Below are 18,337 nucleotides of genomic sequence, written 5' to 3'. Positions count from 1 at the left end.
CTACTCCAACAAAGCCACACCTCCTAATAGTGCTTATGAGATTACATCATTCAAACTACCACAACAACCATTTGCAAAACACCCCACAGTATTCTGCAGCTCTGAAGCCTTCCACTAATCCTCTCCTACTTTTGGAAACAACTCTTCATCTCAGTGCATACATAAAGGAGGAAACCAGGTATGTGCCCCTTAGTGAGAGCCAAACACAGCTCAGGTAAAGACCTCACCGTGTGAAAGAAACCTCATTGCTCTGTTCAAGGTAACTGCCAAAGCAGAAGGGGGATCTTAGGAAGAGTTAACTGAGACATTAGAAACAAAGTAAACATACTGTTGAGGTTTTCAGCTTCGGTGTGCATGAGTGCCCAAGGAAGCCAAAAGAGGATGTCCGATGCCCCAGAACTGGAGTTATGGCCAGTTGTGAGCAGCCCTACATGGATGCTTGGGAACTGAACTCTGGTCCCTTTGAAGAACAGTAAATGCTCTTAACCCCTGGGCCATCTCTCCAGCCCCAGGCAACTCTTTTGCTTTTTTTTTTATCAGTAGTGACCACATTAAAACCACACTCCACAGCCCAGTGCACACCAGGCACTGGTTCACTCCCTGAACAAACTCATCCATCTCTAGCCCCTCCCTGACTGCTCACAAAATGGACAGCAGCCACTCAAAGATGAGGTTGACTCTTTGGTGCTCTCAGTCTCCTTGAAGGCCTTGGTCTGAAGCTGTACTCTCCAAGCGCTGCCTCATTTTTCTTAGTATCTGTGAGCAGTGGAGAAACTTTGAATAATATTTGTATGAAACTTTTTTAAAAATTATTATTTTGAAAATTTGTGGGGGACCCAATACCCTGGCCACCCCGTCTGTCTGTGAGGATTCTCTATGGCCTGTGATGAGGCAATGTGCTGCTTTTCCAATCTCTACCTTTTAAAACGATTTGTTTTTATAATATGTGTATGGATGTTTTATTTGCATATATGTCTGTGTACCACATGTGTGCAGTGCCCATAAAGGCCAGAAGGGGGCGTCAGGTTCTCTAGAACTGGAGTTACATGATGGTTGTGGATGGTCATGTGGGTGCTGGAAACTGAACCCAGGTCCTCAGGAAAAGCAGTAAGAGCTCTTAACCACTGAGCCATCTCTCCAGGCTCTAACAGATACTTTTTTGTTTTGTTTTGCTTTGTTTTGTTCTGAGACAGGGTTTCTCTGTGTAATAGCCCTGGCTGTCTTAGAACTTACTTTGTAGACCAGGCTTGCCTTGAACTCACAGAGATCCGCCTGCCTCTGCCTCCTGAGTGCTGGGATCAAAGGTGAGTGTCACCACCACTTAACCCAACAGATTCTTTTAGGTGAGGTTTCTGTGATATATTAGTAGAGCCTGAAGGTTATTAGCTTTAAATGTGTTCACTTTGGTTGAGGTCTCTTTGGAGCCAACTGAGAGAAAGAGACACCTATAATGCAGTTATTTTGATACTGAATATTGACCAGTGTCAAGAAAGAGAGAGAGAGAGAGAGAGAGACAGAGAGACAGAGAGACAGAGAGAGAGAGAGAGAAAGAGAGAGGAAAGGGTGGAGAGGGAAGGGAGGGGAGGAGAGAAAGGAAGGAAGGAAGGAAGGAAGGCAGGAAGGAAGGAAGGAAGGAAGGAAGGAAGGAAGGAAGGAAGGAAGGAAGGGGACTGGAGAGATGGCTCAGAGGTTAAGAGCACTGGCTGCTATTCCAGAGGTTCTGAATTTACTTCCCAGCAACCACATGGTGGCTCACAGTCATCTATAATGAGATCTGGTGCCCTCTTCTGGCATGCAGGCATACATGCAGACAGAACACTGTATACATGATAAATAAATATTTAAAATTAATTAATTAATTAAAAGGATAAGTAACACAATGTGCTTGGGCACAGCCTTGCCTAGCATGTACAAAGTCATAAAAAAAAAACCAGGTACCAGCCAGGCGTTGGTGGCACACGCCTTTAACACCAGCACTCGGGAGGCGGAGGCAGGCGGATCTCTATGAGTTCAAGGCCAGCCTGGTCTACAGAGCAAGTTCCAAGACAGTCAGATCTTATGCAGAGAAACCCTGTTTCGAAAAATGAAAACAAAAACAAAAACAAAAACCAGGTACCACCAAAAGTGACCAAATAGAGATACTAAGTAGACACCTGTGAATGGAGAGGCCACCCTACCTGGACTTTTCACAGGGATCAGCAGCTGATAAAACGTCAGTTCTCCTGTCCACGAAATGCAATATAATACAGAAAGAGTACCATGAGTAGTGACCCAGACCTCTGGTCCTCAACTTTATCTCTTTAAGAGCTCCCATGGCAGATGTCACAGTCTGTTTTGAGAAAACAATGTAGCATTATTTGAGACCATGTCAAACCTATCTCCTAAGGTTGCTGTACATCCGTCCAATGCCTCCATAGGATGTAAGCATAGGCAGACAGAGTCTTAAAATACTTTGAGGTCCATAAGGACTAAGATGTTTCTCTCAGAAATGTCAGTGTGTTTTCCTGGAAATTAATTGTTAGCACCATGGTTTTGGAAGATGCCAAGTTATCTCTAACTCTTAAAAAAATGCATCATTTATCAACTGTTGGGAGTTAGTTCTCTCTTTCTAAAATTAGGCCCTGGGGATTGAACTCAGGGCTTCAGGCTTGGCTGCAAATGCCTTTACCCGCTGAGCCCTCTCTCCAGCCAGTCCCTCTGATCCTTACGTTGATTGCTCCTGTTGGAACTGTTGGAAATGGGCTAGTGGCTAGCCCTGTCCCTCAGACAACACGCTCTTGAGAAGAGAGCTTAACTAAAACCTCAACACCCACTTAGCTCATGCAGAGGCATTCCTGAGCAGGGCTCACCTGTGCAACCCCGGGAGCTGGACAGTCTAGTTGACTGGAGAGCACTCACTGACAACATCGTCAGAATATTCGTGTTGTGTTTGGCACCATGGGATTGTGCTTTTACTGTTATCTGAGTAAGAGTGGAGACTTTCCTGGCACTTCAGAGCATCTGCCGAGCTCAGATAGGCACCTTCAGCCCTGTGCTATTCTCCGGCTGTTTCAGAAAAGAACCCACAGCCCCTGGGCTCCTTGCTGCCTATGCTGCCTACGTGAGGATGTTGGAGCCCGGGTTAGAAAAACAGCTCATCTGTTCCAGCATGGCTTATTCAACTCAGGAGGCACATTCAACAGTTCTGACTCCACTGAGTAAATTCAGACTGTTGGTTATTAGTTCCAGAAAATCCTCCCTGACGCTTAGCCTTCCCCCTGTCTCAGGCAGAATCCCTGGCCTACCTGTCCCTTTGCCTTCCTGTGGCCCACTCCTCCCCTGTGCTGTGCTCCTTTAGAATTGGAGATTCTCTTATTGATTGTTGCTCATTTTCTCACTGACAAAAAAAAGAAGTATATAAATGCATAAGCTAAAAAGCAAAAGTCTGCCTTCTGCCTTTTCCGACTTCAGTCTCACTCCTCACCAAGGAGATCATCCATAACATTTGTTATTTGTCCTTCCAGAACTTTCCATCTTCAAGAATGCTGATGCTAATAAGAGTATCAACCACTGAGTGTGTTCTAGGATCAGATGTTGACCACTTTTCAGGAATGTTCTTAAGTGAGTTACAAGACAGCAGGACTAGAAGATCAATGTTATTTTTTGTGGCCATTTCCCAATAGAAGTCACGATGGAACCTACTAGATGGGGGAAAAGAATCAGAATTTGAACCCAGGTAGGCTGACTTTAGAGCCCATGCTTGTCTGTTATTTTTCCACTTGGTTTTGGAATTTGGAATGTGGAAAACACGTCTTCATACTCACCCACACCATTCTGGTTGTTTTTCTTTAAGAGGTGTGTGTGTGTGTGTGTGTGTGTGTGTGTGTGTGTGTGTATGTTTCGGAGAAATTTCAAGATGGTTCAGTAAAAGACACTTGCAAAGCCAGTGTGGCAATTTGAGTTCCATTCTCAGAGTTTCAGAGTTGTCCACTATGTAGCCCAAGCTGGCCTCAAACTCATGACCACCCTCTCTGAACCTCTCTGATGTTAGGATTTTAGGAATGTCCCACTATATCCAACTATTTATTGGTTTTTGTTTGTTTTTTAATGTTGCTTCAATATTCTATAAAATGTAGTTAGCCATTCTTTTACCAAAAACACTTCTGGGGTTTTAAATTTTTCCATTTCATCAAGTCTAAGATTCTTTTATGGCTAGAAGCATCCGATTTCAGACAGATAAAATGTCTTAAATGTGCATCTTAGAATTAGTATAATTAGAATCACTGCTCCAAAAAAGCATGCTTGTTCATAATTTTCATGTGTGAATTTTCATAGTAATCCATAAAAATGAAGATTATTTTTTTTTAACATAGATACTGTGAAGCTCCCTCTAGACCATATGTCAGTCATCAGGGTCTTTGGTTCCTTTACCAAAAATGTGTCATATTGCAGGCAATAAAAATATAATACTAAATAAATGTTCAGTGGATGAAATGCAAGGCATGGGCTAGCAAATTCAATGCATTAAAAAAATAAACACACAATGTTTTGTTTTGTTTTTTTAAAGGACTCTGTCAGCAGGGTGGTGGTGGCCTGTGCACACCTTTAATGCCAGAACTCGGGAGGCAGAGGCAGGTGGATCTCTGTGAGTTTGAGGCCAGCCTGGTCTACAGACTTAGTGCCTGGACAGGCTTCAAAGCTACAGAGAAACCCTGTCTCAAAAAAACAAACAAAAAAAAAAGTGTGGAAGATAAGAACTTTTTAGTACAAGGGTCTATATTTCTACTGAAGCAACAACTACTACCACATTTTATGCATAATAGTTCCAAAGGTCCCTTTCAAAATGCCTTATCAAGCCGGGCGTTGGTGGCGCATGCCTTTAATCCCAGCACTCGGGAGGCAGAGGCAGGCGGATCTCTGTGAGTTCGAGGCCAGGCTAGACCGACAGCCTCCAAAACAGAGAAACCCTGTCTCGTAAAAAAACAAAACAAAAAAAATGCCTTATCAAAAGGCCATACTCTCAACTTAAAACTAACAACAAAAACCCAGTGTTTTTAAGCCACCAAAGCTCCTACAGGAAAAAAAAAATCACAGAAATCTTAAGGTCTGCCATTTTTCTAAAGCACGGGGATCTGCATCCCCGTACCTACAGAAATTCTGATTTGGTAGGGTCCTGATAGGCTGCTGTGTTTTTGAAAGAGCACTAGGTTATTCTAATACACTATAGTGAGAGCCTGTGCATCCAAAGGGGAGACATAAATGTGGTTTTTTGCTTTGTTTTGTTTTTAAGATTCCATGTATGAGGGGGTTGGAGAGATGGCTCAGAGGTTAAGAGCACTGACTGCTCTTCCAGAGGACATGGGTTCAATTCCCAAAAACCACATAGTGGCTCACAGCCGTCTATAATGAGGTCTGGTGCCCTCTTCTGACACACGCGGGCACAACACTGTATACATAATAAATCTAATTAATTATACCTATGAAGCTAAGAGCCAGGACTACACAGAGAAACCCTGTCTCAGAAAAAAAAAATTATGTGAATGAGTGCGCAGCTCTCATGTAAGTATGTGCACCACGGATGTCAGGGCGTCGGAATCACCTGGAACTGAAGGCGCAAATAGTTGTGAACCCGGAACCGAACCCAGGGACTTGCTATCTCTCCAGCTCATGGTTTCCTAACTCGAGTTGCCCTTTACACACACGCCATTAACTGGAGAGTGTACAAACTTGGAGTGAGGTGGGCGGCACCGTCAATGGCATCCTCGAGGGTTCAGTCGGGAGCGGGACGAGGCGGGGCGCGCGCGCGAGCGCCTCCTGCCGTCCATCACGTCCAGGGAACGGCCCCGAACGACCCACTGCGACTGCGCGCTGAGCGGCCGGAGGAGGCCGCCGGCGAGCGAACGCCCCCATTACGGAAACGGAAGTGACGCTATGCCAGCCCTCTAGCGCTCCGTCCCGTCACCATCCTTCCTTCGCGGGGCCCGGCCGGAAGCGGAAGTTGCTAAGGGGTGGGAGAAGTTGCCCGACAAGTGTCAGGTTACGCTCCCGCTCTCGTTGGAGTTCCAGCCGCGGCTGCCGGAGCAGGTAAAGCGGGGCTCGGCGAGCGCGCGCGGCCCGAGGGGCGTGGTCCGCGGTCGGTCCCGGGGGTCCCGGCCCGCCCCTTCCCGCTCCCCTGTGTCCCCGCAGACCCCCGCCATGGGCAATACGAGCAGCGAGCGCGCCGCGCTGGAGCGGCAGGGCGGCCACAAGACGGCGCGGAGGGACAGCTCGGGGGGCGCCAAGGATGGGGACAGGCCCAAGATCCTGATGGACAGCCCCGAAGACGCCGACATCTTCCACTCGGAGGAAATCAAGGTGCTGAGTCGGGGGCATCCGAGCCCTCTTGACTCAGGTCGAGGGCAGGGCCCCTTTGCTGTCTTCCCGCCACATTCCCAGCTCCACACCTGGTGGGAGCTGGCCCTGTCACAGCCCTGTTTGCTGTCCGGGAACCTGTGCCTAATTACCTACCGATAGGGGAGTCGCCCAGGGCTCCGTTGAACATCATTAAGGAGAAAGCAGCTCTGGGACCGAGTTTCAACTAATTAATTACTTCTTAATTAATTAAGAGTCGAGCCAGCTGTAATTGAGCACCGGCGTCTACTTTTCTCGTAGGTGTAATTGATTGCATGGCTTTGCGGAAACTCGCTCAGCGTCAGGGCCTACCGGCTTGTGCAAAAGTCGGCTTGGGAGTTTTAGGGTTCGTTTGGGAGGTAAAACAGGAGCACGTATGGTGAGCCGAAAATGAAGTTGCCTAGCTTGACTGCCGGAGGTGTTTGGGTCTGACACCTTTGGTCCACCCTTGCTAACTCTTTTAGATCCTGCAGTTGCGTTTGAGGAAGTCATTGGCCAAGAATCACTCTGAACAGCAGCCAGACGCTATTACTTGACTTCTGCATTATTGAGATAATGACCTGGACTTTAAGCAGACCAGAGCCTTTTTTTTTTTTTCCAGGTCAAGCTGAAAACTCCTGCTTAAGCCACATTTCCTTAACCACAGAGATGTATGTGGCCAGTGCTCCCGGCCCAGTCCAAGGACATTCGGAGATTCTAGTGGAAAGATCTAAATCCCTAGAATAAACTGCAGTTAGGAAGGTTGACTCTGACCAACATAGTCCGCTACTGTCTTGTTGCCTATTAATCCCCCATAACTTAAACAGGCTAATGGCCTGGTCACTCACTCGGCTTTTACTCACCGCTGCCCCCACATTGAGCTAAGCAGGTACATTACTCTTCTCTGGATCTTAATTTTGAGTCTAACTTGGAAGAGCCTGCATTTTGTCACTGTAACTTATTCCCTAGGCTCGATGCTTTGGGGGGAAGATGTGTGCTGTGATCTTTGGAGTGCTGTTTTGTCCACTGAGCTGAGATTGTCCCCACCCCTAGTAGTGGCCCAAGGCTACTTAGGAGGAAGTTTTTGTTGTGGCAAGTGTCTAGTCAACATGCCCTCTGCTGTCTTTGCCAGGAGCTAAGTAAACTTTCTTTTTAAGAAGGAATGGGTGTTGTTGCTGCTCTCCACAGGATCAGGGAGGGGGGGGTTTGAGTAGCATTCCTTCGAATTGGCTGCCCAGTCAGGTCACAAATTCTCCCTATTACCCCAGTTCAGCTTTGTGGCTCACTTAGTGGTCGCTGTAAAGCACTGGTTCTCAGTCTGTGGGTCACAACCCCTTTGGCAAACCTCTGTGTACAAAAAATATATTACATTATGATGCATAACAGTAGGAAAATTACAGTTAGGAAGTAACAGGTAAAATAATGTTATGGTTGGGGGTCACCACAACAGGAGGAACTGTGTTAAGGGTGGCAGGAGGAAGGTTGAGAAGCACTGCTCTAAAACTGTTGTGCTTCGTTTAATCTGTAGCACAGATCCAAAGACCGAAGGCATCTTAGATAAGAGCAGATTCTATCTGCAACTGAAGGCAATAGGACCTTTCTTGAGCTCCCTTGGGGTGTTTTCCCATCTTAGAAATCTCATCTTTGGCTTTTCTTCTGTCTGAAGAGCTGTGTTTCACCCTGGGGCTGGATGTGTCCCTTTTTCTCTGGCTGGAGTAAGTCAGTTACTCCAGTGGATAGTATCACTTGACATAGTGAAGGGACCAGTCTGCTTTATTTAGCTATTTTTCCCATACTAGGTGAACAGCTGCTCCCTCACCATCTGAATTTGCCAGTTGTAACAGCTCTGAGATCGTCCCTAATAAATTCTTTTTTTTTGTTTGTTTGTTTTTACAAGACAGGGTTTCTCTGTATTGTTTTGGAGGCTGTCCGTCCAGCCCGGCCTCGAACTCACAGAGATCCGCCTGCCTCTGCCTCCCGAGTGCTGGGATTAAAGGCGTACCCCACCACCGCCCAGCCCTAATAAATTCTTATGTCCCGGAAGTGTTTCTTAATGGAGGGAAATCACGTGTGTTTATAAACTCACCTTGGATTCATGACAATCTTCTTCCAAATAGGCCTTACGGCTTCCTCTAGAATTTTTGTGAAGTCTGATGGCAGTAATGGTAGCTTAATGATTAAGCACTGACTGGGTCAGACTCTCTCAGTCTTCACAAACTGACAAAAGCGGTTATTTTTATTATCTCCATTTTGCAGGCAGGGAAATAGATGGAAGTCGTAGTCAGTGGCAGGAGCTGCCTGATTAGAGTGGCTGTCGCTCTTAGCTAGCAGTCCCGTGTGACGAGGCTGCCTGACCCAGTAAATGTCTCTGCTTCTTAGGCTCCAGAGAAAGAAGAGTTCCTGGCCTGGCAGCATGATCTTGAAGTGAATGATAAAGCACCCGCCCAGGCTCGGCCAACTGTGTTTCGATGGACAGGGGGTGGAAAAGAAGTCTATTTGTCTGGGTCCTTCAACAATTGGAGCAAGCTTCCGCTCACGAGGAGGTAATGGCCTGGGACTCTTGTTCTCTTGTTACTTTAGCTGTAGATATATTCTTGTTTTTAAAGGATCTCTGGCTGAACAGCATAAAGGATATTTTTGTAAGATAGATGTTGAGTGAAAAAATATTTTAATGAGTTACAGAGTTCAGATCTCAAACCCTAGACATCACTGTCTTTAAGTGCATGTTTTTTTTAAAGACAGCAGTATGTCAGTGGAGAATATTTCTGAGCCACACTCTTGACACTCAGCTATACATTTCTTGAAAAGTTGTTCCTGCTGCAGTGGAGAGAGTGCTGGGCTGAGAACCTCAGAGGCATAGATCTGTATCCTCATTGCCTGTACTACATAGTCACTCTGTAAGGGACTATAGGTCCTCCCTTCTGTTGCTTTTGGAAGGCTGGAAGGTACGTGCTCTGAAGACATTAGCAAGGATATACTGAGACACTTCCTCAAAAACTCAATGTGGATTCTGTCTCCACAGCTCACCAGTGGCCACTTCTGATAAATAAAGGACGGGAGAAACAGCGCCCTGTTGTGCCATGTCTGGTGGTTGTCAGAGCCCCTGTTTCCCCATGACTGACACTGGAGGAGGCAACCACTGGGCCCAGTAGCCACAAGTTAGTTCAAGTCAGGCTAAGAAGCAACAAGTTTGTGTATGTGTGTGTGTGCCCTGTTACACTGGCCATCTCCCTGTCCAAGGAAAACTGACAAAGGGAAAGCTAGGTGGCTGTTTCTGCCTTTGTGGCCCCCTTCCTGGCACCCAGGCTGCAGACTTGAGAAGCATGAATTAACCATTTGTTGACCTTTCAGTATTAGGATCCTAGGTTCCTAGCGTCTGAGCAAAGGGAGTTTTCTGGAAACCCTTGCCTGCTGCTTCATTAAGTGGCTTTTCTAGGTTGTGACCGAGAATTGTCTGAACTGGTTGCATGTCTGCTCTCCTGCAACCAAACCCTTGGTTGTACCTGGAGCCAGAAGACAGCCCTCCAAGCTGAAACACTTGCTTCCTCTCTTTCTGCAGCCAAAATAACTTTGTCGCCATCCTGGATCTGCCCGAAGGAGAACATCAGTACAAATTCTTTGTGGATGGTCAGTGGACCCACGATCCTTCTGAGGTACTCTTCCTGCCATCCCCAGCCCTCTGGGTGCCCGCACAGTCAGCACCAACCAACTCCCCTGTGACTTCTCCCTTCGTGTGTCTCAAGTTAGATAGCACCAGTTGACAGCCATTGGTATAATTGACCGAGAGTAGCTAGCCAGGAGGTGAGACTGTCCAGCCAGGAATTCTAGTCCCCTGAAAAACTCCACAGACCTTCCATGTTATGATTTCTGCCTGTCTGTCTCTTCCCAGCCAATAGTAACCAGCCAGCTTGGCACAGTTAACAACATCATTCAAGTGAAGAAAACTGACTTTGAAGTATTTGATGCTTTAATGGTGGATTCCCAAAAGTGCTCCGATGTGTCTGGTATGAACAGTTACTTTATCCCACATGTGTGCAGGCTGGGGCTGTACAGCCTGGACATACATACTCTGTTTCCCTTGCCTCTCACACTTGAGCAAGAGCTGCCCGGCCATGTGGATGGTTGTAGCTCTCTGCGCCACAGCAATTCATTTCTAATTCTGTCAGCTCTGGCTGTTGGAGTTTAACCCTAAAGAAGCTGTAAGTCACTGCCCCTGTCCTGTGGACTGTTCTGTAGTTCCACTTGGCCGCAGGAACAGAGCCAAATTTGATATTATGCCCCAGGCGAGGCTGAAGAGGCCCTAGAGGATGCTTGGGTCAGTAATGAGCTAGCACCAGGGAAGCTGCCAGCTCACTTCCCGCTCTAGTGCCTGGACAGTTGCAGGCTGACAGGTGATAAATGACACCTCATGACCTTGGCTGTCACTTGTGCAGTCCATTAGCACCTTGTCAGGCTTCTGAGAGAAAGTGGCTGCCTATAGGAAACAGGCTGCATAGCACAACTCTCCTTTCTGGAAGCCAGTTAGTTCTGCTCGGTCCTGGTAAACAGTCTTCTAACCACGGAGCTTTCAGGTGACTGCGGCGGTCCCCCTACACCCCATAGGAAGAGACTACCTGGAGTGAAACAGGGATAGTTAATGGCGGTGGCAGCTGCAGTTCCTCCTCTTGTATGCAAGGGCTGCTTCCTGGCCCTATGGGAGACAATAAAACGAGTCTGGAGAAAACAAATTCTGTTCCGTTTACAGATTTTCCACCATCTCCTGGGTGGGCCTGGAGGTTCTGCTTCTGGGATATCTCACTGTTACCACTTGTGACACCACAGCTGTAAAGTGACTGGTGTGCTTGGCTCGCTGTGGCTAACGGGTCAGGTTGTGGATCTGGGTTAGAAGTCCAAAACCAGTGCTTTCTCATTGGGATCACTGGCTGTCCCCAGATGACCAGTCACGTGTTTTGAAATAGGCATGGAGGCAGTGGGCACACTGCTCCCACTGGCTGGCGTGGAACGTCATTTGCACACTAAAGTGTACCATCTCTGCTGCTGAGCCCACTCCAGCTCTAATGTCTAGTACTATGTGCTTACTCCTCATGGCTCCGTTTCCTGAATGCTTTTCTCAGTGTTTCTGCTGCCCTGTGGTTGGATCATGTAAGGGGAGCATGACCTAGAAAATGATGTTGAGAAAGTTGGCAGTTCTGGACCAGCTTAAGGATTAGGTAACCAGAACCCATCCTGATGTTTGGATAACGGCTCAGTACCTCAGTAAGCCAGATGTCACTTTGAGCTGCTTCTGACATGCACTTTCAGAGGCTTCTTACTGTGTCTATATAGTTAAGATACCCAGACCTGGCTGGGCGTTGGTGGCGCATGCCTTTAGTCCCAGCACTTGGGAAGCAGAGGTAGGCAGATCTCTGTGAGTTCAAGACCAACCTGGTCTACAGAGTGAGTTCCAGGACAGCCACCAAAGTAATACAGAAAAACCCTGCTTGAAAAAAAAAAAAATACCCAGACCTGAGATTGTGGAGTCAAAGAGCCTCTACACTTAAGTCTTTATTGTTACTTATTTTTGATATGCCAGTACCTCATTAAACCTATTTTATTCTGCCTGGTCAAGCTTGTAGCTTAAGCTAGGCCACTTTTCCTGATTTTGAGCCTTGAACATGTGTTTGTCAAACCCAGCCTAAAGTAAGAAGGAAGCCTGAGTGTCTTTGAAGAAAATACAGATCTGTATTGAGGGAACATGGACAGAAAGCTAGATGATGATACCGTAATCAAATGCAACTCCCAGAGCTTATGGTTTCAGCATGTCTTGTCGCCATCTCCCAACAGAGCTATCCAGCTCCCCACCAGGACCTTACCATCAGGAACCTTACATCTCTAAGCCGGAAGAGCGGTTCAAGGCCCCGCCCATCCTTCCTCCACACCTACTGCAGGTCATCCTGAACAAGGACACGGGCATTTCTGTGAGTACTTTGTCCAGATCTTCTTCATGGTCATGTCCGTCTGCTCTCCTTTCTGCCCGCTTCTTACAAAGCAGTGGCAAGTTCATGTGTCTTCCATTGTTGGGAGCTGCCATGGCCCTCTGATGCAGAGGACACAGGCCGCTGGTGAAAGGGTGACACCCGTTATATTTAAATTACATGAGAAAATATTTAACCACCTCTTCTTAGTCAGCTAGATCCTGGAATTCCTCCTCCAACCATATCATTTTAGAATTGAATTTTAATTACCAAGTTACTTTCAGAAACATCAGTCCTCTGGGTCAGAATTTGAGATATCTTAACACATTTCCTTTGAGAAACTGTTCAGTGGCCTGCAGAAGGGAAGCATGGAGCCTGGGCCTTGAGCAGCCAGCTGTTTCTAATATCGCCCTCAGGATGTCCAACCCACTCTCATGGTGCCTACACTAGTCCCTGCTCCGCTCTACTGACCTAATTCATCACCAGTCACTACCCATTGCCCAGTCACTGGGGATTAAGTTCCCAGTACATGAGCTTTAGGGGACAGTCAAACCGTAGCAGGTGCTAAAGTAACCACGCCACTTGACCCTCCACCCAGAAGTAGACCCCACATGCTGGTGAAGTCAATGTGTCTTTGGGGTAGCTTCCCTTAGAGAAGTCACTACTAGGCCACCAAGGCAGTTTAAAGACTCCCCTTTCTCAGGCACAGAGAGTCCAAGCACAGAGAGCGGCTGGTGTGGTCATCTCTGTGTGCCCAGGAGGAGGCTGCTGGGCAGAACCAGCAAACTTCAGACTGACCCTGTGTCCTGTGCTAAGTTGGCAACACCTCAAACAGGCAACCAGTGGGGTCTGCAAGGACCCTTAGCTGCTGTCCTGAAAGATTCGGGTGAGACTTGCTCCTCTCCCTCTTCTAAAACATTCAGCACCCTCCTCAGCTAGGAAGGTAAGGGAGACATGACTAGGGAGGACCTGCACCAGGCCTCCTGACACAGGCAACCCTGGGCTCTAATAGATCCGCTTCCAGTTAGGAAGTGCTCTCCATATGGTCTTAATTAAGCTTCACGGTAAAGAGGCTGAGGTGCAGAGATAAATATTGAGTAGCATCCCAAAGAGAGCGCTGAGCCCACTGGCTCAGATGGTTTCAGAAATCTAGCGCACTGTTGTTACTGTGATCCGCTTCCTCTTGCAATTGTTTCTCATTTCCAGCAGAGATTCTGCTCCTTTTGACCAGTATCTTCCCTGTAACTATTATTCTGTCTCTCCTATCCTACTTTATAAAAATTTCGCATAAATGATTTTGTCTTCTTGTGTCTGGCTTATTTAATGTCCACAGAATTCACCCATATCGTTGCAAATGACAAAATCTTCCTTAAGGCTGATCCACACATCATTGTTGCAGCTTCTTTTCCTGTTGCTATAATAAAATATTTGACAAAAGCAATGTAAGGGAGAAGGGGTATATTTGGACTCATAGTTCAGGTTCTAGTTCATCCTAACAGGGAAAACAGCAGGGGGCGTTTGCGGGAGGTGGTCTCATTGCATCCATGCTCATCCATAATAAATGCATGCCTTCTGCCTACCTCCTCTATATAGCGTGGTGTCGCATCCAGGAAGTGCTGTTGAGTTGACAGTTAATACTAGCCATCACAATGGTGTGTGTCTACATTTGTTGTTCCACATCTTGGCTGTTGTGAATAGTGCTGCAGTGAACATGGGAGTATTGATGTCTCTTCAGCATCAAGATTTCATTTCCTTTGGATGCACTCATGCATTGCATGCACACGTATGTGCACACAGATACACACAGACTCATGGGTTGTGTGTGTCTAACTTAAAGGATCATACATAATGTTTTCTGTAGATGATACTGATTGATAGCTTATTAACAGCACAGAGTAGATCTTAGTGTCTTTTAACAGCACACAGAAAATGACGAGTATGTTACTGATCCAGTGTAGGAATTCCGCAGAACTTGCATATCCCAAGCATGATGTGCTCAAAATATTAGTCACATTTAAAAATGGCAGATCAAACTGTAGTTCTTGGAAACCTTCCAGCAGCAGTTGACTGAAGCAGTGTTTAGCTGAGGCTCTTGTTCTCCTCCTGCCAGGCCTGCCCAGGAGGGGCTCTCAGGGAACCTGTGACAGGGCTATTAGCCTCTGCGATGCTAAGCGTGACTGGAGGACAGTGCAGTGCTGGGAGGCTCAGCTGCCAGGGCAGGGCTAGGACTAGGACCTGGATCCCAGCTCCTCCACCTCCACCCACCCCTTCCTCAAACCAGCATGTACTCTTCTGTCCCCAGACTCTAACTGCTGCAGCTCATTAGGATGCAGCCTGCCCCTCCCAAGTCCACATTCCAAGCTCTCACGATGAGCGTGCACAGCCTAGTGAAGGCCGTCCAGCTTCATTTGGAAGGCCTGGTCACACCTCAGTTCTTGCCTTCACCCTTCCCAGAGTGTTGTGATGACACACCCTTCCCTTGGGACCTCGGCTTTGAGCCACCACAGACTAATAGCCTGTACTTTATTTTTTTCTAGTGCCTGTTCTTAAAAGTTGGGAATGTGCAATGAAAAAACTAGCTATCTGGCATCTTGAGGTGGAAAGGTGTGGCAAGCCAGAGTCCATGTGTTCACTTTCAGAGTCGCCTACTGTTATCTGCTTCATTATGATTGTCCCATCCACTCCTCAGGGCCATTTAGTACACAGCATATCTTGTGTTCCATGAAAGCATTTCAGCGGGTCCTTGTCTTCTGCCTCTTCTAAGGACAGGGTGGGGCAAGCTTGACCAGAGTACTCTGGTGTGTTCGGTACATGGTAGATCCAACCTTCTCAACTCAACTGTTGTCTTCATAGCCCTTTCACTGTCCAGCATGAGAAGACAGGTCAAGCTGAGAGCTGGTCTCCTCTTTGGCTGCCTTGCCTGTGCCATGAAGTAAGGGGAAAAAATTGTCTTGACCTCCAAATCTTATTTGCTCATGTCTCCTTTTGTTCCCTCAGTGTGATCCAGCGCTGCTTCCGGAGCCCAACCATGTCATGCTGAACCACCTGTATGCACTCTCCATCAAGGTAATTACTTGTCTGGCTTTAGAGCAATCTCTGAGCATGTGCTCTGGGGACCCATCATGCCAGAATTGGGATGTGACAGGCCCTGGCCCTGGCTTGGGCTCTGCCTGGGAGCTTCCGTTTTCCTTAAGCTGTGGTGATTCACACGTTCTCTGAAGTCAGAGTCCCTGACTGTCCTGTCTTGGTCATCTCTACCCTCTTAGGATGGAGTGATGGTGCTTAGTGCAACCCACCGGTACAAAAAGAAGTATGTCACCACCCTGCTCTACAAGCCCATCTGAGATGCTAAGAGCCAGCTATGGACCACAGGGACAGCAGGCAGCACTGGACTCTCCATGTGCATGCAGACCCTACTTCACTCTCTGAGACATCTCACCCCTCCCTAGTCCTCCTTGAAGGTTTGTCCAGGCACAGCCTCTAGAAGAGTCCAGAAATGGGAAGGGATGGCTGCCTGCAGTCCCAGAACTGCAGTGCACGAAGCTAGTGTACTCCAGACACCATCCCCTCAGCTGGCCAGAGATGTCTAAAGCCAGACCTGAGTGATGGCACCTTGCTAGTAAAAATTGGGGAGTAGGGACTGAAGCCTCACAAAAGTCATCATCTGGATCCAAGATCGATGGCCTGTCCCTGCTGAAGTCTGGCCGTGGACGTAAGCAATACTCAATCTTGCCTGTCCTACCAAATCAAAGCAGTAGATTGTAGAATCTATGGGAACTCAGATGTCTGATTTCCAGATGCAGCATTGCAATCGTTGCCTGGTACTGTGTGCACTAAGGACCTTTTATATATAAGTAGAGTGGCTGGCTGTCCAGTCCTACCTATGGCAATAAGTCACCCGAATGAGACTGTAGATCATGTGACTACACTCAGCAATAATTGTTCTCAACACAAACTTCGAAACCCACTGCCGTATTCTCCATTAAACTGAATGGTCCTGAGGACTGGCCATCGTGGAAGGTTGTCCACACTTTCCTTCAACTGTAATGGTGACAGTGTTACCGTGACACCTTTATCAAAGCACTCACCCTCTTTTCAGTTTCAGCATGTGTTATTCAGCTGGGGACCCGTTTCTCTAGTGAGCAAAGGGTGTCACACTGATTGCTATTGCTTGTTCTAGAAGAACTTGAACCCCTACAGCAGCCTGCTAGATTCCCAGCAGGATGACATCCTAGGGATTAGTGTGAATGACACTCATCTTGGTTTCCATGGTGATACCACAGATGTGCCCATTGGTATAGGTTCCTGTCACCTGTCAGTAGATGTTACCATTATATCCTTTGTTCTTGCCAGAGGTGAGAACAAGCTTGGTGATGTCCAGTATTTGGCTAACCTGAGTTTGGGTACCATTTGTTACTGTTTTCAAAACACTGAATTGCTGTCATCTTGATGTGTAAGTTTCAATAAAGATTTGTAAAACTAACCAGAAAAAGCTGAGATTCTATTCATTTTTTTCCAGAAAAGATGAGAACTTCCAGGTTTTCTCAGTGCTGTCTTGGACAAGACAGTGTAATGTCAGCTCCTTAGGAAATCTAGAAACCCATGCCTGAGGTCCAAGACCAGGGCATTTTAGAGAACAAGGTTCCTTGAGCATGAGCATAATTTCACATTCACACTTACACCAAGTTCCAGTGGCTCATCTGCTATGGTCTGACTGTGCCATCCAAAGCTAATGTTGGTCATGAAAGTGCCGCCCCCCCCCTTGGCTAGTTTGTCTACATGATTTCCACCATGTGAAGACAAAGCCAACTGCCCCTGTGGAGAGTTCAGAAACAAAAGGTTCATCTTAGAAGCCTACAGCAGCACTGGCCAACTGACCACCTTTAGGCACCTTGTCTCAGTCTTCCCAGAAGTGCACATTCTTTATAAATGACACCGTCTCAGGTACAATTTACTATAGCAACAGCACTACACAGAAACATCCACCCATAGCTGGGGCAGTGGTGGTGCAGGCCTTTAATTCCAGCACTTGGGAAACAGAGGCAGGCAGAGTTCTAGACAGTCTGGTCTACAAGAGCTAGTTCCAGGACAGGCTACAAAGCTACACAGAGAAACCCTGACTGGAAAAACGAAAAACAGAAGCATCCATCCATGTTAACAGACAGTCTGAAGGATGTGATAAAGTCCTAGTCTGGGTAAGTCGTTGAGTTAATGCTACTTCCAATAGGTCTCCAGCACTTGTACCCAGCAGATTAATGGACAAACAGAAACTTGAGCCTTTTGCCTTTAAGTTGAGTCTTTAAGAGAAAGCAAGAAGTTGTGAATATGTCTGTATTTCTTATAAAGTCCATCCATCATCCCAGTTAATTTTAGGAATCATCCAGTCTTCCTGAGAGCTCTGAGTCTGAACCTTGGAGGGGATCTTACAAGCTGAAGCCGCGGCTGTGTGGCCCAGCTACTGTCTCTGGGATGCACATCAGTAGGCTAGCCCTTACTATTGCCCCACCCCCACTCCAAAGGGAATTCATCCGTTCCACCTGGAAACTCCACAGCCAGGGAGACCAGGAGACAGCTCCAGGTGTGTACAGTAGCAGAGTCACTTTCAAAGTCCTTCTCTCCACCTCTAGTAACCCCTTCTGGGCAAACAGCTCTATTATTCATTGACAGACCCAAGGGGAAGCGACCATTGCTGTACTGTGTGCTTTAGGAAAACAGATACAACATTTGATGGCTTCAGACATAATACACAGCACTTAACCCAGCAAGAAAGATCTGACCAGAACTGCCTCTGCCTGGAACAGCTAGAGCTGTTTTAGTCTTGGCGCTACAGGTATAGACCATTCTTTGCTACTGGGGAGGAAGGTTCTGTGAATTACAGGGTATTTACAGCACTGCCCTGACCTCTACCCATTGGATACTACCAGGAACCCATATTTGTGGCAACCAAAACTACCACTCAGAATCACTACCTATCATTCTAGAAACATGTAGGGGAACGAAGGGAAGCTCCTGGCTGAGAACCATTGAAAGGAGAT

The 18,337-nt window shown here is 47.1% G+C and overlaps 1 protein-coding gene across 1 annotated transcript; it reads left to right on the top strand.

Moving 5' to 3' along the window:
* The first annotated feature begins 5,920 nt into the window (after positions 1-5,920).
* On the top strand, positions 5,921-16,785 carry Prkab1 (protein kinase AMP-activated non-catalytic subunit beta 1). Its single transcript, XM_005078984.4, has 8 exons — positions 5,921-6,063; positions 6,166-6,333; positions 8,728-8,891; positions 9,908-10,001; positions 10,238-10,352; positions 12,172-12,305; positions 15,300-15,368; positions 15,569-16,785. Exons 2-8 carry the CDS (start codon positions 6,175-6,177, stop codon positions 15,644-15,646), a joined length of 813 nt encoding a protein of 270 aa, XP_005079041.1. The 5' UTR covers positions 5,921-6,063; positions 6,166-6,174; the 3' UTR covers positions 15,647-16,785.
* Positions 16,786-18,337: the final 1,552 nt, after the last annotated feature.

Source organism: Mesocricetus auratus, unplaced genomic scaffold (genome assembly GCF_017639785.1).
Source record: "Mesocricetus auratus isolate SY011 unplaced genomic scaffold, BCM_Maur_2.0 Super-Scaffold_100025, whole genome shotgun sequence".
Classification (NCBI taxonomy): Eukaryota; Metazoa; Chordata; class Mammalia; order Rodentia; family Cricetidae; genus Mesocricetus; species Mesocricetus auratus.
Note: the sequence above shows the minus strand (reverse complement) of the source record. Positions and strands in the feature narration are given on the sequence as shown.

Coding starts and splice junctions, on each gene's coding strand:
- Prkab1 (XM_005078984.4), top strand. CDS start 6,175: ATGGGCAATACGAGCAGCGAGCGCGCCGCGCTGGAGCGGCAGGGCGGC. Junction 10,002..10,237: donor GGACCCACGATCCTTCTGAG/GTACTCTTCCTG, acceptor GTCTCTTCCCAG/CCAATAGTAACCAGCCAGCT. Junction 15,369..15,568: donor TGTATGCACTCTCCATCAAG/GTAATTACTTGT, acceptor CTACCCTCTTAG/GATGGAGTGATGGTGCTTAG.